The 23,352-nt window shown below is 42.1% G+C and overlaps 1 protein-coding gene across 1 annotated transcript in view; it reads left to right on the top strand.

Annotated features, from left to right (window-relative positions):
• The first annotated feature begins 2,046 nt into the window (after window positions 1-2,046).
• uqcc1 (ubiquinol-cytochrome c reductase complex assembly factor 1) overlaps window positions 2,047-23,352 on the top strand; it is a 32,997-nt gene continuing 11,691 nt past the window's right edge. Inside the window, exons 1-6 of the mRNA XM_072683225.1 lie at window positions 2,047-2,247; window positions 5,959-6,066; window positions 7,037-7,144; window positions 8,232-8,304; window positions 9,249-9,306; window positions 13,386-13,494. Of these exons, the coding sequence (XP_072539326.1) occupies window positions 2,182-2,247; window positions 5,959-6,066; window positions 7,037-7,144; window positions 8,232-8,304; window positions 9,249-9,306; window positions 13,386-13,494 (522 nt within the window). The 5' untranslated portion in view covers window positions 2,047-2,181. The remainder of the gene's footprint in view (window positions 2,248-5,958; window positions 6,067-7,036; window positions 7,145-8,231; window positions 8,305-9,248; window positions 9,307-13,385; window positions 13,495-23,352) is intronic.

Here is a 23,352-nt window from a genome sequence, read left to right on the forward strand (position 1 = left end):
CTATAAACCCTAATCTATGAACCTAATCTATAAACCCTAATCTATAAACCTAATCTATAAACCCTAATCTATGAACCTAATCTATGAACCTAATCTATAAACCCTAATCTATGAAACTAATCTATAAACCCTAATCTATAAACCTAATCTATGAAACTAATCTATAAACCCTAATCTATAAACCCTAATCTATAAACCTAATCTATAAACCCTAATCTATAAACCTAATCTATGAACCTAATCTATGAACCTAATCTATAAACCCTAATCTATAAACCTAATCTATAAACCCTAATCTATGAACCTAATCTATGAACCTAATCTATAAACCCTAATCTATAAACCTAATCTATAAACCCTAATCTATAAACCTAATCTATGAACCTAATCTATAAACCTAATCTATAAACCTAATCTATAAACCCTAATCTATGAACCTAATCTATGAACCTAATCTATAAACCCTAATCTATAAACCTAATCTATAAACCCTAATCTATGAACCTAATCTATGAACCTAATCTATAAACCCTAATCTATAAACCTAATCTATAAACCCTAATCTATAAACCTAATCTATGAACCTAATCTATAAACCTAATCTATAAACCTAATCTATAAACCCTAATCTATGAACCTAATCTATGAACCTAATCTATAAACCCTAATCTATAAACCCTAATCTATGAAACTAATCTATAAACCCTAATCTATAAACCCTAATCTATAAACCTAATCTATGAACCTAATCTATAAACCTAATCTATAAACCCTAATCTATGAACCTAATCTATAAACCCTAATCTATAAACCCTAATCTATGAACCTAATCTATAAACCCTAATCTATGAAACTAATCTATAAACCCTAATCTATAAACCCTAATCTATAAACCTAATCTATGAACCTAATCTATAAACCTAATCTATGAAACTAATCTATAAACCCTAATCTATAAACCCTAATCTATAAACCTAATCTATGAACCTAATCTATAAACCTAATCTATAAACCCTAATCTATGAACCTAATCTATAAACCCTAATCTATAAACCCTAATCTATGAACCTAATCTATAAACCCTAATCTATAAACCTAATCTATAAACCCTAATCTATAAACCTAATCTATAACTGAACTGAACTGGATTTAACTGAAACACAGTACTGATACATAACATGCAGAACATTTGCACTGGGATTATTTGAATCTGACTCTGATTCTGAATTTGATTCTGATTCTGACTCTGACTCTGACACTGACACTGACTCTGACTCTGACTCTGATACTGATACTGATTCTGACACTGACTCTGACTCTGACTCTGATACTGATACTGATACTGATTCTGACACTGACTCTGACTCTGACTCTGACTCTGACACTGACTCTGACTCTGACTCTGACTCTGATACTGATTCTGACTCTGACACTGACTCTGACACTGACTCTGACTCTGACTCTGATACTGATTCTGACTCTGACACTGACTCTGACACTGACTCTGACTCTGACTCTGACTCTGATTCTGTAAACACTAGCGGAACGAACAACACAACTGCTTGGATTAACATGCAGAACATTTGCACTGGGATTATTTGCACAGCTGTACAGATGTTCATGTTCTGTAAATGCTTATATCATTATATCTGTACATTCAAGGATTCAAGGATTCAAGGAGACTTTATTGTCATTCGCATCACATGTGGTACATGGGGTGGAACGAAATTGTGGTACCCAAGGACCCAGTTTTACCCAGACAGCAGTACTTAAATAAATAAAATATACATAAATATATAAAAATATATGTAAAAATGAAAATAAAATACAGAGTGGTAAAAAAAGGTGTTTTTTATTTATTTTACAGTTCTTTATTACTTTCATATTTTTTAAACATATTATTCTTTATTCTGTTTATTGTTGGCGAAATAAAGAGATTCTGACTCTGACTCTGACTCTGACACTGACTCTGATGCTGTGAACACTAGCGGAACGAACAGCGCAGCCGCTTGGATTCTGGCCGGACGAGTTTGTCGGTGGGGCCGCAGATTCGGTTGACATTGCAGGAGAGCAGGAGGAGGAGAGCGGTTATAACACCTGCAGCTCTCGACCCGCGGAGGAGACTCTCTGACTCGGCCGCTGGAGCTGCGGTAGTACTGTGTCGTGGCTTCTGGCGGAATCATGTATCGACGCCCTTTGCAGTCCGCGTTCAGAAGCGCGTTAGGCGGCCGGACCGCGCTGGGGAAGGTAAACACACACACACACACACACACACACACACACACACACACTGATGCTAGCTGGCTAACTAGCTGCTGGGCTCCTCATCCCTGCTGTTATTATTATTATTATTATTATTATTATTATTATTATTGAGGGTTTCTCTAGAACTGGAGCCACACATTTTTATATATATATATATATATGTCAAATCAAATTTATTTGTATACAAAAAAGTAAAAAAAAAAATTATATATATATATAATAAATAATCAATAATCAATAATATCTACATTTACTGTATTTAGCTGACTCTCTTCTCCAGAGCGACTTAGCTACAAGGTTACTCATATTACACAGTCGGGCCAATGCAGTGTTAGGAGTCTTGCCCAAGGACTCTTATTGGTGTAGTGCAGCACCAACAGTCACCCAGACCAGGACTCGAACCCCAGCCTCCCACAGGGCGTGGCAGCTCAGTGGCACCAATAACATAAAAAGGCAAAATCTAAGACCCCCAGTGAGAAAACCAGCAGCGACAGTGCAGGAGAACCTCCCTCAGAGCTGGAGGAAGAAACCTTGGCCTCGACCCGACCCGACCCGACCCGTCCTCCTCTGATCAGAACTATTGATAAAAAAAAAAAAAGTCACTAAACCACCTAAACTAAACTGAACTGATCGGTTGTGCAGCATATTAATAATCATAATATAATAATCATGGTGTAGAATAACTGAATATAGCTGATGAGAGGAGTGATGGGTAATAGTGGTGGTATTAATAGGCAGGTAGCTGTGGTAGGACGGTGTGCAGCTGGTCTGGCATGGGTGGGAGGGTTTAGGGGGAGCTTGGTCGTTGGGCCTATATTTGTCAGTCATAACTCATAACTCATCTCACTCAGTTGTCCCCCGTCCCCCCACACACACACTACATCTACAATATCATATCTTATCTAATGCCTACATGCAAATATATTTAAGTTTGTTTATTAATAGCTTGTTAATATTAATGTCTGTATAAATGTATATAGAGTGTATAAGTTAATGTGTATGTATACTGTTTTGTATATTGTTTATTTCTTCAGATAAGCATATAAATATAATACAATTATGAATAAAATAATTAATTATAATGTGTATTTCTACAATTTACATTATTGCTCCTTAATGTGTAAATGTGACGTTACGCACACACACATATATTAGGGCTGGGCAATATAACGATATTTAATCGTATCGTGAAAAATTTTGTTTTTGTGATTGCTTTTTTTTTAAGCGTATCAACGATATTGATAGTTATTTATTGTGTTACTGAACACTGATCAACGGCACGTCTCTTTACGAATAGTGTAATTAGACTGGTTGAGTTACACTGGACTGTTAATTACTGATGTATACAATATTTCTCATAAATAAATATTGTGTATCTTGAAAATGTCTTTAAATATTGTGACGTAGTATTTGTAACATATTGCCCCACATTATATAAATGTTTGTTTTCTTATGTATGTTTTAAAAATGCTTTAAATATATATATATAATTGATTACGTTTTTTTTGTTGTTTTTTTTTTTATAAAGTTAACGTTGAAGTTGTTTTTTCTAAGTTTGAGACCCACAAGAGAGTTAAGCTCTTCAAAAACTTTATTTAGCTTGTTAGGACTATGGCTTGTTCACAGCCAACATTAGAAATCAATTAGAAATTTCTCCTCACAGTTCGCTCCAACAATCAGCCCTAGTCCCCACAAAGCTGGAGGAAACTTTAGGAACACAGCAAAGCATTTTCAGGCAGCCCTTCCTTCAGTTCGTAATGTCATTTAGAAAGCCGTTAACAGGAACGGTGGCAGTTAAGACCAAGAAAACTGTCAGAGAGGACGACTTGAAGGATTGCTAGAAACACAAAAACCCTTCCGTTCGACTGCAGAAGACTCTGGGGTGGTGGTGCACTGTTCTACTGTGCAGCAAGTCACATGCAGTGAGCTATAAGGAAAGGCCCTGTCATATTTATTGTGAGTGGGTGATCTGGTAAAAATGTTGTGATGTTTAAACACAGTTTCACAATACTTACTGAGATATTTAGACATGCAGATAAAATGCATCATAGACAAAAGATTATTATAAATATTATTATAAATATTAAAATCTACTGCTATTCATCCAATTAAACAGCACTAATTACACACTCTGTAATGAAATGTGCGGTTGGTCAGGTGATCAGGTTCCTTAAGCACCAAGGCTATCCATGATACGCTCGCTTTTATCACAGTAACCACATTTATCATGATTTTAATTAAATAATTATAATAATAATAATAATCTCCCAATGATAATTTACAATATGCTACACACACAAAAAAGGAAAGGTAAGGTGTGAATAGGAGAAGGTAAAGCGTTTTAAAGGGTGGGCACACCAACACTAAAGTACCTGCCATCCATAGAGGAAAGCCTGAACCGAGGAACAGCTGGGATACCAGAGTCAGAGGACCTGAGCTTGTGAAAAGTAGCGTAAGGCAGTAAAAGGGCAGATAGATATCTAGGTACACGACCTTAAAGGTCAACAGCAGAATAAAAATAAAGTGAAATAGCCTCATATTGACCATCCTTAATGCTCACATGGTAATTCACAGCTGATTTTTTAAAAATTATATAACATATACAGGGTGGGCCATTTATATGGATACACCTAAATAAAATGGGAATGGTTGGTGATATGAACGTCCTGTTTGTGGCACATTAGAAGCTTGTAAATAACTCATGAAAGAATAAAGTTACGTTAAAACCATTAAGCACACCATTGTTTTTCTTATGAAATTCTCAATAGGTTTGAAGTGTCACATGACCCTCTTCCCATTGAAGAAATTAAAGTTGATGGCCGACTTTAAAATGGCTGCCATGGTCACCACCCATCTTGAAAAGATTTCCCCCTCCCATTTACTAATGTGCCACAAACATGAAGTTAACCATTCCCATTTTATTTAGGTGTATCCATATAAATGGCCCACCCTGTATATAAAACATCTAGCTTTATTGAGCAGACAGTAAAGATCTTATTGGTTGTTTATTACATAAATATAAACAAAGTGGCTCTAAAGGCCCAATTTTAGCGATCTTGCAGCTTGATTTAGGGGGCGTGTCGTGTGTCTTTGCTATGGTAACGACAGAAAAAATTCTCTTTCTTGCTCGTGTCAAAACGCAGAAAAGTCATGTACTGAGTCTCTTAATGAATCAGGGCTGTGTTTTGTTTTGGGTGTAACGTGCAGTAATGAACCGATCAGCTTGTCTCTCTCCGCCCCCTTTAAGAGCCAGGTGTGGTCAGTCTGACCTTGGCAGGTTGCTATTTCAGTGGTGTAAAGCATGGGGGGGGGTGTACGAGCGCCAGGCTGCACACGCCTGTGTTGACAATTCACTGCCAAGATAGCAACGAGCGTCTGACTGATGATGAACGTCTGTCTGGACTGTTTTCAGTCAGTGGAGCTCCTGCTGTGGAGCTTTTCTGCTGCTGAGATTCACAGCAATACTCCAGAAACTGACCTGAACACCCCTCATTTCAGACCACCGCTCCCATCAGTGTAGAGAAATTCACAAGCAGCGCTGCTGATTAAACCACGCAGGAGGAAGGAGTGAAGATAGACTGTTGGTGGGGTGGAAGATGGCTATGAGCATTGTGTCGCGCCTCGCGCAGGGTGTAAGATTAAGGCCCTAAATCTGTTCTTTGTTCTGACTCTTCTTTTACTTTTCCTCTTCAGGTCACAGAGCAGGATGCCTGCCTCAGCAAGGCTTTGATGGCTTGTCGTGTAACAGGAGCAGGTGTCCCCTTTCAGGCACAAACTCGAGCTCTTCACGGCACAAGAGAGGTGAGTTCCATCACTCTCACATCGGACAGCCCTGACGTCCAGACATTACATTTTACCTTTACATTCACAGCATTTAGCAGACGCTCTTCTCCTGAGCGACTTACAGAAGAGCTTCACTGTTCACTGAAGAAGAACCTCAGCTAGTTTGAATAGACTAATATTCAAAGATCCTCTAATCTTAGACTGTGGCTGAGCTGCTCTCTTCAATAATAACACCACTCACAGCTGATGGAGGAAGATCTAGGAGGGAGGGTCTAAATTTCACCAGCTGACTTGTTGTTGTTGGTGCAGCGGTGTCTCCTGTCACATACAGAACCATGCTGGAGTTCAGTGAGCTCTTCAGAACCTCCCACTCTTTCACCTAGAAAGACTTGACTTTATAAACCTGTGGTTGAAAGGGACTGAATCAAACACCTGATTTCAATGATTAAGAGGTGTGTCCCAATACGTTTGTCCATATAGTGTTCTTAACCATCCCTACACAAAGCTGTCTGTATATTTTTGACATCTAGGAATGGGGTATGTTGTTGCAGCCTTTGCTGTGAGAGGAATGCTCCAGATCGGAGTAGAGCAATTTTGAGCAGACTGTTTTAATGATTGTCCTCAATCTCAGCTTGTTGCTGTTCTCTGAGGAACCCGTTCAGATAATGTGGCCTTAATTGAGAATAATGGCTTTGCTGACTTTCTCAGGGATGCTTTTTGCATGTCTGTGTCACTTGGCAATCTGTTAACAGCGACCTGCCAAATCCCACAGAACATAGCTGTGATTGCTGTGACAAATGAGACCGGTTCTGGTGGACCACACCGGTTGTTTACCTCCTCTCTGGTGCGTCAGGCGCCTGGTCAGGATTTCGTTACATGTACAGCATGTGTGTTTATTTTTACATGCCTTCTCCATGTCCTTGTTGTTGGGTGCAGATATAGCGGTGATGTCAGCACTGTTGTAACGCACCTTCTCTCTTACCTGCAGCTCTGTACGGTAAAACAGACCCCTCAGGCTTCGGAGGAAGAGGTGGGGGCTTTTACCAAGATCATCGAGGCCATGGGCTTCACTGGGGCCCTCAAATACAACAAATGGGTAAGATTAAACTGCTTCCACCCCCTGTATTAGGCTGATTTTATTATCAGACAGAATCACAGCACTTACTTTTGATTTAATATAGAACATTGCAGTGACTTAAAGAAAACACCAGCATATCATAGTGAATAAAAAAGCTCTAATAACATTCATATCCAGTATGAAGTTCTAATAACAATATCCAGTATGAAGTTCTAATAACATTAATATCCAGTATGAAGTTCTAATAACATTAATATCCAGTATGAAGTTCTATTAACATTAATATCCAGTATGAAGTTCTAATAACATTAATATCCAGTATGAAGTTCTATTAACATTAATATCCAGTATGAAGCTCTAATAGCATTAATATCCAGTATGAAGTTCTAATAAATTAATATCCAGTATGAAGTTCTATAAACATTAATATCCAGTATGAAGTTCTATAAACATTAATATCCAGTATGAAGTTCTAATAACATTAATATCCAGTATAAAGTTCTATAAACATTAATATCCAGTATGAAGTTCTATAAACATTAATATCCAGTATGAAGTTCTGATAACATTAATATCCAGTATGAAGCTCTAATAACATGAATATCCAGTATGAAGCTCTAATAACATTAATATCCAGTATGAAGCTCTAAACATTAATATCCAGTATGAAGCTCTAATAACATTAATATCCAGTATGAAGCTCTAATAACATTAATATCCAGTATGAAGCTCTAATAACATTCATGTCCAGTATGAAGCTCTAATAACATTCATGTCCAGTATGAAGCTCTAATAACATTCATATCCAGAATGAATTTTTATATCCAGTATGACATTTTAAGAACATTAATATTCAACATTTATATATGGAGCTCAACTCTCAGGGCAGATAATATGACGCACTGTAAATATATAATCCCAGCATTTTAATCATTTAATTAGCTCTTCGTCTTGGTGAATAGTGTATAATATTTAAATCCATTTTTTTAACACACATTATTAATACACTGTTTATACTGTAAGTTGTTGTGTGTGTGTGTGTACGGCGTGTGTGTGTGTACGGCGTGTGTGTGTTTCACTTTTATGAACGGTTCTTCTGTTGCAGAAAATTAAGATCGCAGCTCTGCGGATGTACACTTGCTGTGTTGAGAGAATCAACTATGACGAGTTTTTTGAGAGTAAGTATTTTATTGATTTGCTTATTTGCTGTTTTATTACAGTGGAGGTTTTCTGGCGAGGGCAGCGGTGTGGCAGTGTGACCTTATGAGTCTTGAGTCATGCTCATTTGGAGTCCCAAGGTCCCAAACACCCCTCACTTCAGCAGGAATGCAGAAATGAGCGTAGAGGGAGCTTTTCATCACCATCTGAGAGATTTATGTGGCTCTTTACTGCAGAGTTCTGCTGTTTTCTTTACCAAGGGGGGAGAGCAGGTGTAAAACCCAGCCCAGGCTTCAGCGCTGTTTACTTAGCTTTAATGTTGTGTTCCTGTCTCTCTCTCTCTCTCTCTCTCTCTCTCCCTTCCTCTCTCTCTCCCTGTCTCTCTCTTTCTCTCTCTCTCTATCTCTCTCTCTCTCTCTCCCTTCCTCTCTCTCTCCCTGTCTCTCTCTTTCTCTCTCTCTCTATCTCTCTCTCTCTCTCTCTCTCTCTCTCTCTCTCTCTCTCTCTCTCTCTCCCTGTCTCTCTCTTTCTCTCTCTCTCTCTCTCTCTCTCTCTCTCTCTCTCTCTCCCTGTCTCTCTCTCTCTCTCCCTGTCTCTCTCTCTCTCTCCCTTCCTCTCTCTCTCTCTCTCTCTCTCTCTCTCTCTCTCTCTCTCTCTCTCACTGTCTCATTCTCTCTCTCACTGTCTCTTCCTCTCTCTCCCTCTCTCTCCCTCTCTCTCCCTCTCTCTCTCTCTCTCTCTCTCTCTCACTGTCTCATTCTCTCTCTCACTGTCTCTTCCTCTCTCTCCCTCTCTCTCCTCTCTCTCTCTCTCTCTCTCTCTCTCTCTCTCACTGTCTCATTCTCTCTCTCACTGTCTCTTCCTCTCTCTCCCTCTCTCTCCCTCTCTCTCTCTCTCTCTCTCTCTCTCTCACTGTCTCTCTCTCCCTCTCTCTCCCCCTCTCTCTCTCTCTCTCCTCTCTCAGAGTGCAGCCTCCCCGACACACTCAACTCCTGGTTTTTGGTGGCACAGCTCCATGTTTGGTGAGTGTTTGAGCACTTGTGATGTAAAGATGCACACTTTCAGGTTTCGGTTCAGTTGATTTTAGTTGACTTGATTCCTCAAAGTTCTACAAATTCAATATATGGACAAACGTATTCAGACACCTGCTCATTCACTGCTTCTTCTAAAATCAAGGGTATTAAAGAGTTGATCCTGCTTTTGTAACTGTCTCTACTGTCCAGAGAAGAAGACTTTCTACTAGATTTTAGAGGAACATTGCTGTGAGGATTTGATTGCTTTCAGCAACAAGAGCGTTAGTGAGGTCAGGATGTTGGATGATGATCACCACCCCACCTCATCAACCCGCAACTCCCTAACTCGCCTCCAAAAAATTGGATGGAGCTCCAGCATCCATCATTCCAGAGAACACAGTTCTTCCACTGCTCCACAGCTCAATGCTGGGGGGCTTTATGCCCCTCAAGCCCACGACTGGCATTATTAGGCAGCATGGTGCCAATAGCTTCATGCTAATCTGCTTTAGAGAGTCCTATTCTATTGGCAGTACTTCTTCTCTACAGGGACTAGACAAGCTGTGTTTGTGTGTGCATTTGCACATCTGTATCAGCAATGGGTGCAGCTCGAAGTAGCTAAATGCATTCATTAGAGGGGGTGTCCACAGACTTTTGGACATGTAGTGTATGTATATGGATAGCTCATATAAAACCTTATTCAGCGGTCTCTTTCTTTTTTTTCTATTTTTCATGTTTTGTGATCTCCAGCTAGTAAGCGAGAGGCTCTTGAAAGAGAGCAGAGAGCACATCAGTGCTGCAGTTTTATGTTTAAAACTCACATTTAAAGCTTTAATTAAGTTTATTTTTTAATTAAAGCACCATGAGGGATCACTCCCTCACATAATCCAGAACTTACAAGTACAGCTCCACCCCACCAGCTAACAGGGGAGCGGGAGTCAGCTAATTGTGCTCTCTCAGACTCCGGCTGCTGATGACAAAGCAAGACTGAGTTTGAGATTCGAACTCATGACCGGGTAGTTGTCCGATTGCTGTTCAGGACAATTGATTCATTGAACTCAATCAGTTCTGTTTAGCAGGCTGAAGATTCTCCACAAGGGGGCGTAACAATCACTCAAGTAGCTTTTGACACATCATAAGAGAGAAAAATGAAAAATCTTCCGTCAACAATAAAAAATGAAACCGCGAGTGAGACGATAAAGTCCTGCAGTGAGGAGAGGATGAGTCAGAGGCCCCAGAGCAGGACAGCGGGCAGCAGGGTAGTGGAGAGCCAGGTCTGGCGGTACCGGGAGGGACCGTGTCATGATTAATGTTCCTCATTTGAATAATAAAGAACGTCTGTGAACGTTAGAACGTTTAGAGATGACTGATCTGTTGAGTTATTCTGCGGTTTGTCACCGTTTCTCTCGTTCCTCCTCTTCTTCTCACAACAAGTGTGTGTGTGTGTGTGTGTGTGTGTGTGTGTGTGTGTGTGTGTGTGTGTGTTGTGGTAAAGCGCAGGTGACCAGTTTTGGCCCTGTTTATGAAAAGAGACCTTCATGGAATGTGTGATGTCATCAGAATGAGACAAATGATTAATGATTGGGACTGAGAGCCAGCGTGCACGTGTGTGTGTGTGTGTTCGTGTGTGTGTGTGTGTGTTCGTGTGTGTGTGTGTGTTCGTGTGTGTGTGTTGCTGTTTCTATGACTAACACTGTGCAGAGTGACATTGAGTGGAAAAGCCCAGTCTGTACTTAGTCAAGCTCACCCATAGCACAATACACACACACACACACACACACACACACACACACACCTCGTTGTGCCTTGGCACTGACTTAATTTATTCATCATTTGCTCATTAAGGCTGTGGTTATGGTTGCAGAGCTGAGATGCTGCTCGTTTGGATTCAGATGGAGGTCGATTCTCAAACTTTTTACTTTAATGATAAAACATCAAACAGCCGATCAGAGTTTTCATCGACAGGCAGGCAGACAGGCAGACAGACAGGCAGACAGACAGACAGGCAGACAGACAGGCAGGCAGACAGGCAGGCAGACAGGCAGGCAGACAGGCAGACAGGCAGGCAGACAGGCAGACAGGCAGGCAGGCAGACAGGCAGGCAGACAGGCAGGCAGACAGACAGACAGACAGACAGGCAGACGGCTTGTCAGGTGGAGCTGCATGTTTTTGTTTGTCCGATTCTTTTCTCTATTCCCCCGATTTGGTTCTGCCAATTAACCCACCCATTCGTAGCTCCCCCTGGCACTAGCAGTGCTCCCGACACTAGGAGGGTGAGGACCTAATCATCACCATCTCCTCCGAAGGAGGCCGGACACCTCCTCTTTCCAAACTCCCCCGATGCGGCATCGCCGGGCAGCCAACAGGTTTGGAGAAAAGCACCGGGTCCCCACCTCCACCCCACCAGCTAACAGGGGAGCGGGAATCAGCTACCCACCCGGAGAGAGCATGGCTAATTGTGCTCTCTTAGACTCCGGCTGCTGATGGCAAAGCAAGACTGAGATTGAGATTCGAACTCATGACCTCCGGGCTATAGTGGTAGCGCTGTAGTTGTCCGATTGCTGTTAAGGACAATTGATTTGTTACACGTGTGATCAATTACTTGATCTAGGGTCTATAATAGACGGCAGTGGAATGGGAATGGATCCTGCACTCCAGCGTTTTTCCCAGAGGTTTCATGTTGGACCCACATATGGATCCCCACCAGGATCAGCAATGGGACCAGGTGGTGTTAAGCTCAGGCCCCACTGGGGCTGTACACTGCATACAGGGTCTAGATGGGATCCATGTGAGGTTAAGGTGGGTTGAAACGATGGGACACATTTGGGAAGCCCAACTGGGTCCCAGTAACAAATGTATGAACCCACTCAGAGCCCATGCCCACCTGGAACCCACCTAGCCCACGTTCCACCTACATGAGCCCCACATGAGTGTGTTGGCTGGGTAGCGTTTTAAGAGGTCATGCAGATGTATTAGCTGAGAGTGAGGACTGCTGGCCTAGTCGCTGTCCACTAGAGGTCTCTTCTTTTATATTGATGCAACATTTCAGAGAGTCCCCCAGACCCATGCTGTTCCTGTACCTGTACAGGTGCTCCCTGTCCTTGGTTTCTTGGATGTCAATCATTCAGGGAGTTTTAGGCCATTTTCACACCTATCGTTGGTTTGCTCTGGTCCGAATCAGTTAAGGAGTTTGTGAATTTGGATCATTTCCCCTTGGTTTGGTTTGGATTCACACCAAAATGAGAACCGCATGCTTTCTGCTGATTGGGCAGACCTGTCTGGGGCGGAGCAAGACAGGGAATACAGGAAGAAGGTCCTGTGTTCTGGACTAGTGCAGGGAGCAGCGGCAGAGATGGTCTCAGTAGAGAAGATCTGGGCAGTAGACCAGCTAAGCACCTGGCTACTGGAGCCGTTTAGCTCAAACCTGTGGAGAACATCTGATAGTCAGATCACGTTCTCACCACAAACAGACCGCTCCGGGGTTTGTTTGGGACCGGACCGAGACCACCTCCTCTCACCTGCCCAATCGAACCGCACCCAGGAAGATAATGAACACCTGTTCACACTCTGGCTTTATCTGGAGGTTCTCTAAAGGAAAGAGCTCCACTGTTGAGAGTTATAGACACTCTGTCTGTGGTTCTGTGTTGGGGGTCTTTTGTCCAGTCGTTATCAGAACAGTGAGAGAAGCAGTAACACGGTCTGCTCAACACTGCTGTTATACAGATAGATAGAAGGGTTTGAATATTAATTGCTTGCTTTAATTTTTAGGCTTAATTAACTTCCATTGATGCAGAAAAGCTGGACGCTGCTAACCAATAACTTGTTCCCATTTTACATTATTATTTGGTCCATTTCATGTTATGCACTGGACTTGGGGTGTTCTATAACTTTTGACCGGTAGTGTGTATAATTCTCTACATTGACGTATTGATACGCAATTTCTGAATATCTGAATAAGTAAACAAATGTTATGGTGTGTCTGCATCTCCACATGGTCCAGGAGCCCCCATTAGCATGCATTATAACCAGTACTGCCCGTCTCTTCTTCTTACCTGTTCTGCTGAAGTAAGCTTCTTGCTCCTCCTCTGCAGGATGTGTTTGGTGCGGATGCGTCAGGAAGGCAGAGAAGGGAAGTACATGTGTCGGTACATCGTCCATTCCATGTGGGAGGATGTGGAGCAGCGGAGCAAGATCATGGGGGTGAGTTCAGTCCAGATGGTCACTCTCTTCCAACACGTCCGATGTGCTCGTCCTCATCGGCCTCAGACTCCGCGTCCGTCTAGTTTAGCTCAGTTTACGCTCCTGTGTCGGTCGTTTCGACCTGGAATTTGCAGAAATCTAAACATTGATCATGTTAGAGCGACGTCATGCAGTGACCTCTGCATTTCCACATCTGGTGCTCAGACTGCCCATACAAAGAACTTTCCTGTAGACACCTGCTCCTCCAGCGTTTCTCCTGAAGTCATGGGTGTTAGCCTGTCAGGCTGTAGGAGCAGCTTTCCTCTGCTCTTCTGGAAATGTTGGAACATTGCTGTTAGGGGGATTTGACTGCATTCAGCCCTGAAAGAGTATCAGTGAGGTCTGGTTCTGATGTTGGATGATGGGTTCTGCACTTCCAACTCATGCCAAAGGTATTGGATGGAGCACCATTACTCCAGAGAACACAGTTCCTCTGCCCCACTGCTCAACGCTGGGGAACATCAGTGAGGTCAGGTTCTAAAATGTTGGGTGATGAGTTGTAGATCACAGAAGCAGTGCTTACCAGACATAAGGTTGATATTTAATCTAATTAAGTAAATTAAGGTGCGAGTATTTGTCGCTGTACTATGCATTTGATCTGTGGTAGAGAACACACACACACACACTAGTGAAATGGGGGCAGTGAGCACACACACACCTGGAGCAGTGGGCAGCCAACACAGCCAACTCCAGCGCCCAGGGAGCAGTTGGGAGTTGGTGGGCACTTTAAGGGCACTTTAGCTATGGATTGAGGGAGGAGACGGTCTCCACCCCCACCCAAAAGTCTTGCTGGTAGGATTCGAACCTGTGACCTTCAGATTTCAAGCCCGCTTCTCTAACCGTTAGGTCACCAACTGCCCAATATAGGGCCATGACTGCTCAATATAGGCAAGGCATGTTTTACACAAAGACATAAGGAGAATTTAAAGCATTAAAAAAAATTAAATTATAATAATTACTTATTATTATTATTATTATTATTATTATTATTATTATTTCCAGCAGCCTAAGTAAGAAAGAACACTAACACTTACCAGCTTTCACCCGCTGGATATTTACTTAAAAGTAAGACCAGCCGCTAAGCTGTTAATCCTTGGAATTCCCATGCTAGCAAACTGGTAAAACCTCTAAGGAGTTGATAAAGCTTAGAATAACACGTCCTGGAGACACTTCCAGCATCCTAAACGTGGAAGGGCAACCCACCTCTAAGCCGTTAATCTACTCTTGGGATATCCATGCTAGCAAACCTCTTTTTTTAAACCTCTAAGGAGCTGATACTCAATTCAGATTGATTTATTTAGCACTTTTCTCAACTAATGTTGTCACAAACTAGCTTTACAGTGAGGAAGAAACCTTGAGAGGAACCTTGTCTCAAAAGAGGAACCCATCCTCCTCTTGATGAAGCTTAGGAGAACGTTTAGATGTACAGCGTCCTAATTAAGGAAGACCCTAGGCTCCATAGCGTGCCCCGTTTTATTGGTTAGTGTTTTTCAGGACTAGAGGGGTATACATCCCCAAACATTGAGCTGTGGAGCAGGGGAACTGGGTTCTAGGTGCTCCATCCAGGACGTTTAGGATGAGGTGGGGTGGTGATCATCATCATCCAACATCCTGACCTCACTAACGTTCTTATCACTGAATACAATCAAATCCTCGCAGCAATGCTGCTCCAGAATCTAGTAGAAAGCCTTCTTCCCGGGACAGTAGAGACAGTTACTCCAACAAAAGCAGGATCAACTCTTTTTAATATCCTTGGTTTCAGAAGAAACGGGGAATGAACAGGTGTCCCGATACTTTTGTCCATTTATCTTAGCGTGTACACTTTAACATAGAAGTAGAAAAGCTGTCTGGATACTTTTGCTCATATAGTAAACCAGTCCTGCAGCATTAGGGGCGCTTCCTCTACAGTTGGCCTTCGCCGCAGCAGGCTTTCATCCACTTAAAAGCCCTTATTGCTGTCGATCGAGGCAGTTGAGAGTGACTAGGTGCTAAATATTGCATTTTACAGTTTTGGCTCATGAGCTCTGAAATAAATACCTGTAATCATCATAAAACCATGTTATCAAACTCGCTCTACGCTGCTGCTTATAAACAGCGCTGCAACGAATCGCAGGACTTTCCACTAGACATCTTGAGTGCAGTGCGTTCCAGCCGAGCGTAATGTGAGTGGAGTCTTTCATAGGGTTTGACGAATCACAGGTACTTCAGTGGAGTTTACTGGGGCTGTGTACTGAAACACCACAGTGCAATCTCTGTTCACACTTAATAATTACCATCACACAATCAGTCCCTCTAATCACAGGTATCCTTTCTCATAATTATTCAGGCCTGTTCTGAGACGTGGTCAGCACACAGCGTTTTGCAGGCTGTTGGAAAGGTTGTGCAGAGCGTAAGAGTGTAAGTTAACCCTGCGGAATACAGATCCTACGGAGACGCGGTGCAGCTGGGACGTGTAATCAAAGGATATGCTATGAAATGTGCACTCTGAAAACACTCCTCATTAGCCTACAGGATGTAATAACTGCACTTTATACGCTGTGAACATGCTGAGGGGAGTCCAGTAGCATGGCCTGGTGTTTAGATCTCCGCAGGGTTCGTACCGATGACATGCTCCCGTGTGAGGCGGCCGCAGGGAATTCCTAAACCAGACATGATATAAATCTATGGACAATTCTTTTATAGACGCAGCTTGTCTAGTCCCTGTAGAGAAGCACTGCCAATAGAATAGGCCACCGAATGCCAGGCATGGGCTATTAGAGCGGTATAAAGCCCCCCCCAGCATTGAGGAGCTGTGGAGCAGTGGAAGAACTGTGTTCTCTGGAATGATGGTGGTGGAGCTCCATCCAGTACTAACATTCTTGTCGCTGAATGCCATCAAATCCTCACAGCAATGCTAGTAGAAAGCCTTCTTCCCTGAACAGTAGAGACAGCTTCTCTAACTCTGTTTAAAACCCCTGATTCCTGAAGAGACGGTGAATGAGCAGGTGTCCCAATACTTTTGTCTATTTAGTGTATCTCTTAATTGGTAAGTTAACAGTAGGAGGAATACATTGCATAACTTTTAGTGGATGTCGGTGTAAAACTAAATAATTTTCTAGTCATTCCGGAACATTTCTATTGGTCCATTAATCAGAAAACTGTCCCAAAGTGAAAAATGAGGGGAAAAAAGGACATGCAGGATGTTTCGAACCGTGGCTATTAAATAGTTGGCGCACCCACTGTCCACCTCAGTTTGAGCATACCATGAAAAGAGCATGACCTGTTTGAATATTTCCATTCTGAGGATGCTGTTTACCCGACACTCGTTCAGATGGTGAGTAACGAGCAATTGAGCTGTTCTTTGATCATCAGACAGTAATTATCAATATTAGTGTAAACAAGAGCGTTTCCAGTCAGCATTACTTGTTTTATCTTAATGGTCATTCACCTTTGTGCTTTAAGAAGTATTAGAAGAAGATGGGTTTTAATAATGACCCAATTCAGTAAAGTGTGTGTGTGTGTGTGTGTGTGTGTGTGTGTGTGTGTGTGTGTGTGTGTGTGTGTGTGATGAGGCCTATGGAAGGCTTTAGGGGAGCTGCTGTCAGAGACAGGGTGGGAACAGTCTTCTGCCCAGCTGTGAAAACAGAAGTCTCTCTCTGTCTCTCTCTCTCTCACACACACACACACACACACACTTCGGAAAAGCACAGAAATTCAGTAGCGCTGTTCAGAAGAGTCCTAAATTTTCTTTACAGCTGCCCCATGTCCAAAAGTATTCAGACAGCCCTTCTTCTTAATAAATTCTGCTGCTTTAAAGTACACCTATTACTGATGGTCTTCAGTATTGCTGATCTTCATGTGATCAGCACTGAGAGATGGAGGTAATCTAACTAAACTCACTCACCTGAAGAAACGTCTTTAATCATCATTTATAAAACAGAATTAATAGAAATGTAATTTGAAGAGAAAGTTTGATCCCCCAACATTTATTCCTCCTTCTAATGTGTAGAATCAGACTCAGGTTCAGAAGATCAGCTGCAGATGATCAGAACATGGTTGGAGAGGATTATTGTGGAGGAGTCTGTCTGATTTAAACCTCAGACGTTTAGTCTGGTCTGATCTTGATTGATGGTTGAAGTAAAGGGGGGAAGAAGATCACCATCATGGCCAGATCCAGAGAGCTCTCTGAGGCCTTCAGAAAGAAGGGTGGAGATGTATAACTAATATATATATTAGTTTCAAGTTTCAGGTTTATTTGTCATTTGCACAACATGTCAGGACTTTGCTTGTGGTGAGGCTCAGGTTGATATTCTACAGGAATATATTATATATATTATATATATACTAAATATATATATATATATATATATATATATATATATATATATATATATATATATATATATATATATATATATATTGCCACTGTCAACAAAAACCAAACCAAGTATTTTTACTTTTGCTGTTTTACCAGTTTTTTGGCATAATGGGAGTCTGCCAGTTGTTCTATATAATCAAAATCATATAATCAAAATTCGATGATAAATGAACCAATAAAAATAGATTGACTTGAAATGGAATTGGAAAATATTTTTACAGTTTAACTTTTTTGTCAGAGAGCGGCGATATGCATGCAGCTACTTTAAAGTGCACCCATTGTTGACACTGGCATTCACACACACATTGCATAATCGCCACAGAAAATCTGTGAAATTAACAGTGTTTTATATTTTACTAGTTTCCAATCAAAAAGTTGACACCCCCCCCTCCCCCCGTCCATATAGTCCATATATGGAGTCTAACCTGAATTTTATACACCCGCCTCTTCTAGCTAAGGCAGTGTAGCCCCGCCCACCCGTAATGAAGTTATAAGGAGTGTTTCAGCCTGGACTGCTTTTTGAAAGAGGCAGCCAATCAGAACCGAGCTCCTTCTTAAAGGCGCAGTAACAAAAACAGCCTGTATTGGTTTTGAGGAGTAGAGGTTAGAAAGTGGTCGTGAAAAAAATGAGTTATGGTGGTTTTTGGTTCATAAAAACCACAAACGTCATAAGTGCACCTCAGAGGGAACATAAACTATAAAAAGTAGGATATGGCCTCTAACATTTAGAGAAAGAGATTCATTCATTCATTGTTGTTTTATTATTATTCAGACCTAAACAGGCGGGGTGATTTATGCCTTCCTGCCGGGGTTTTGCCTGTGTGGTGATTGGCATCGGCTATTTTTTTGGGTAGTAATAACATTCGACTTTTACAATTGGGTCCAATGTGTGTGCGTCCTTGCGTCCTTGCGTGTGTGTGTGTGTGTGTGTGTGTGTGTGTGTGTGTGTGTGTGTGTGTGTGTGTGTGTGTGTGTGTGTGTGAGGGAGTGAGGTAAAGAATTAAAGCTGGGCTGTGACGCCTCTCTCATGTATGTGTATGCTCATGCATGTGTGTGTGTTTAATGAAATCAGCACCTCTCTGGTGCGACTCCGAGCCACAGCCTTTCCATAATGTCACCTCCTTCCTGTTAGTGGGACCATAAATCAAATATCTCCAATTTTCCACTAAGGCTCACGGAGTTGCCGTCACGCTGCAGACGCACTGTGTGCGCACAGGTTTAACACCAACGTTATCCGGCATAGACCTGCTCTGCGTTCGCTAGCGTCCCGTCAGAGTAACACCGGAGTGTAGAGCCAGGTTCGGTTTGGTCTAGTAAAGTCACCACATGCTGCGCTGTAATGACCCTAATGGTTTTATTGGACTCTTGATGGACAGGGCTGCCTCTTTCTGTTTGTTAGTTCTGGTCAGTGTTCCTCAGTGGCCTTCTCACAGACCTCCTGCACTGAGCGTTTGTCTCATGGTCTGATCATTTGAAGTGCTTCAGACTGGGGGTTTTGGGGCGTCTCTGTGTGGACAGACGTCCCGTTTGGTGAGGACGCCTCATCCATTCATTTATGATTCAGTAAAACCTCATGCATTTGTCACATGGACAGAAGTATTGGGGTTCTCCTAAGCTTCATCAAGAGGAGGATGGGTGTAGAGATACACTAAATGGACAAAAGTATTGGGACACCTGCTCAGTCACCGTTTCTTGCTGTTGTTGGAGTGACTGTCTCTACTGTCCAGGGAAAAAGACTTTGTACTAGACTTAGGAGGAACATTGCTGTGAGGTGGAAAATTGGATCAATACTGTGTTTTTTTTTTTTTTTTTTTCATCTTGAAAGAAAATGCAGAACATTACAGAAGCCCTGCACCATGATATAGAAGTAATGCCTGGAAACGTTAATGTAGCATCCTGCCCTGCCCTCGATCAGTATCTGTGATCTGCTCCACCCCCCCCAAAAAAAACTTCTGCGGTGAGGATTTGATTGCATTCAGCAACAAAAGCCTTAGTAAGGTCATCATCCCCAACTCCCCAATTCATCCCATTCAAAAGTACTGGATGGAGCTCCACCACCATCATACCAGAGAGCACAGTTCTTCCACTGTTCCACAGCTAAATGCTGGGGGGCTTTATACTAGAGATGCACCGATCCGATATTAGGATCAGATATCGGTCCCGAAATGAACAAAATTAGCTGGATCGGGTATCGGATAATTAGGTCGATCCATAGAACCGATCCTTTCACTTTAATTGGGTGGGGTGAGGCTGCACTAAATGTTTACATGTTTGCAATTTTTGATTACTGCTTGTATGTTTGACCAAGTTACTTATTTATTCTCAGGATCAGCTGCTAGATTTTATTTTGAATGACTGTACGCTAAAAATGTAAAAATAAGATTTACTGTTTGTGAGTTTGACAAAGTGAAGCTACTTATTCAGTTTTGACTGATACATTTTATTTATTTTTATATATTTTATAGTTTGTATTTTATAGTTATACAGTTTGACTCCTTTTTTATTTAGAATTTGAATGCTGTGTCCCGCACAATTGTTTATTTTAGTCGGAACTGAAAAAGTCGAATTGGTGCATCCCTGCTTTATACCCCTCTAGCCCACGCCTGACTTTAGGCAGCATGGTGATCTGCTCCTACAGAGAGTCCTATTTTATAGGTATTACTTATCTTTAAGGTCTAGACAACTTAAAGGAGCTGAATGCGTTTAATAAAAAAGGGGTGTCCACAAACATTTGGACATAGTTTATTAGCATTAGCAAGTATCTCAAGGGTTTCATTGATTAGATATATTGTTTAGGCTGCAATTATTGTGGCTTAAAAAGAGACCAAGCTGATAAATACTACGACTAAATGTCGCATTTTAAGACGTAGTATAAATAATAACTGAGTACTGGCTGAGTTTCAGTTTCAGTATTGAGATCGGAGGGGAAAAACTCATGTTGGGCCATTTCTGCTGAAGCTTTTTAAACAACAAAAGTGGGGAAGCATTTCTGTGCTCCTTTCAGCAACAATTCTTATTCTTCCGTGGCCGTTCCTTCCACCCTCCGAGCTCTGGCACAAGAAACATTTACTTCTTCATTTCTTTCTTTCTTTCTTTCTTTCCGTTGATGGGTTTGGTACATTAGCATGACACAGACTTGAATGAGGTAAATGAGGTTCCATTTGGACCAGAGACCACCCCTGCCCCCCTTTATCCCCCTTAATTTCTGTTGACCTCTTGGCCCTGGCCGCAGCATTCATGTGGCACAGCCCTGAAGCTTGAGAGTGTTTGCCAAGTTTAACGATAGGGTTGATGTTGGGATGTTGGCTATGTAAAGGCTTGCCTGGATCCTGACCCATTACGTAGGGCCGTTTCCAGGTCGGAACCGAGGAATTTCCATTTGCGTCCAAAGCCGAACGAGTTCAGGGGGAAAAACGATGTGAGTAGGTCCTGTAAAAGGCCGGTGTGTAATCAGTGTGTCTGGCAGGTCTGTAACAGGTCGCCTCAGTGGGAGTGGAGTAGTGTTACAGCAGTGGAAAGTGGAGGACCCCTTCTTGCTCAAACTTTGCCACGATAAGGTTACGCTTGTGCTAATTGTGCTGAGAGAAGGAAAACACTTGTCATTTGTGCCATGTCGGACCAGCCCTCCTTGAATTTTCCTTCATTCCCAGCTTTCACACACACACGCACACACACATACATACACACACACACATACTCACTCAGCATCTGGCCGGTGTAAGCTCTCCATGCCACTTTCAAGGGTGTGTGTGTGTGTGTGTATGTTTTTCTAAGCACTAGTAATAACAGTAAACTGAGATAGGACACTAATTCAGTGGTGTGAGGGCGAGATTGTGCATAATCGGCACTTTCTTCACCTTCGGTCTCGTTTGTGAGGATGATCGGATGTCGAACGCTAACCTTCACCAAGTCAGGTCGAGCTGAACGAGTTAAAGCAGCAGGCTGCAGAAGGAAGGAGTGAGGAAGAGGAAGAATTATGAGGTGAGGTGAGCTGGATGAAGCACATTAGAGCAGAGTGGAGAGAGGTAAGAGTATGAGATGTCCCGATTATTATCATCCGGTAGATCGGAATTTGAGCTTATCCTGACATATATTAATAACTACGCCTGTTAAAGGTGCCTAGAGGATTCCAGAGGGCGCTCTGCTAGAACACAGCGGTAAAAACAAAGGATCAGAATTGACTTGGGCTTAAAATATTGATACCTAAACTAGTTCTGATCCTTTGGTTTTGCTGCTGTTCTCCAGGAGAACGCCCCCTGGCTTCCTATAGGCGCTATTAACGGACATTATTCCCCGCCCACAGCAGTGAAGACGTGCTCAGAAGATTACAGAACAGTTTACAGTCTGCAGTGTGGAGCTGTTTTATTGTGGAAAATGACAACATAACATAATATCTGAAACTAAAACTATTCAACTATTGCTTAAATTCTGTTTTTCAGCAGCAGAACCAACTGCCTTTGCTGCCTGCTGCTCAGTGCCTGTTTTCTTCTGAAATCAAGGGTATTAAAAGAGTTGATTCTGCTTCTGTTGGAGTAACTGTCTCTACTGTCCAGAGAAAAAGACTTTCTACTAGATTTTGGAGGAGGAGCATTGCTGTGAGGATTTGACTGCATTAGTGTTAGTGAGGTCAGGATGTTGAATGATGATCACCACCCCACCTCACCCTCAACTCTTCAGCTCATCAGGAAAAAGTACTGGATGGAGCTCCTCCACCATCATTCCAGAGAACACAGTTCTTCCACTGCTCCACAGCTCCTCCCCCCTCTAGCCCACACCTGGCATTATTAGGCAGCATGGTGCTAATAGGTTGATAGGCTCCAGAGAGTCCTATTCTATTGGCAGTAATTCTCTACAGGGGCTAGAAAAAAGAAGAGTGTGCATTTGCACATCTGTGTCAGCAATGCGTGCAACTTGGCTAACGTAGCTGAAAGCATTCATTAGAAAGGGTGTCCACAAACATTTGGACATTTAGTGTAGATAGTTTACATGAATGGTTAACAAACAACAGAGTGCGCGTACTACCACACACACACACACACACACACACAGTGATTTGGCTGCAGTGTTTTAAAGGAACTGGAAGCTGAATGGTCAAGGATGAGGTGGGGTGGTGATCATCATCATCATCATCATCATTATCCGACATCATGACCTCACTAACACTCTTGTCGCTGAATGCAATCAAATCCTCACAGTGGATGCTTCTCCTCCAAAATCTAGTAGAAGCTCTTCTTCTCTGGACAGTAGATGCGGGACAGTTACTCCAACAGAAGCAGATCAACTCTTTTTAATACTCTTGATTTCAGAAGAAACCATGAATGTGAGCAGGTGTCCCAATATTTTTGTCCGTATAATGTGTAAAGTTTTAGTGTGTTGATGGTGAGTCAGACTTTCCTAAATTATTAATTATTAATACAGACATAAAGATCAGACCGGATCAGCCGATACAGTTAAACTGAACT

The sequence above is a fragment of the Salminus brasiliensis genome, chromosome 7, assembly GCF_030463535.1.
Source record: "Salminus brasiliensis chromosome 7, fSalBra1.hap2, whole genome shotgun sequence".
Classification (NCBI taxonomy): Eukaryota; Metazoa; Chordata; class Actinopteri; order Characiformes; family Bryconidae; genus Salminus; species Salminus brasiliensis.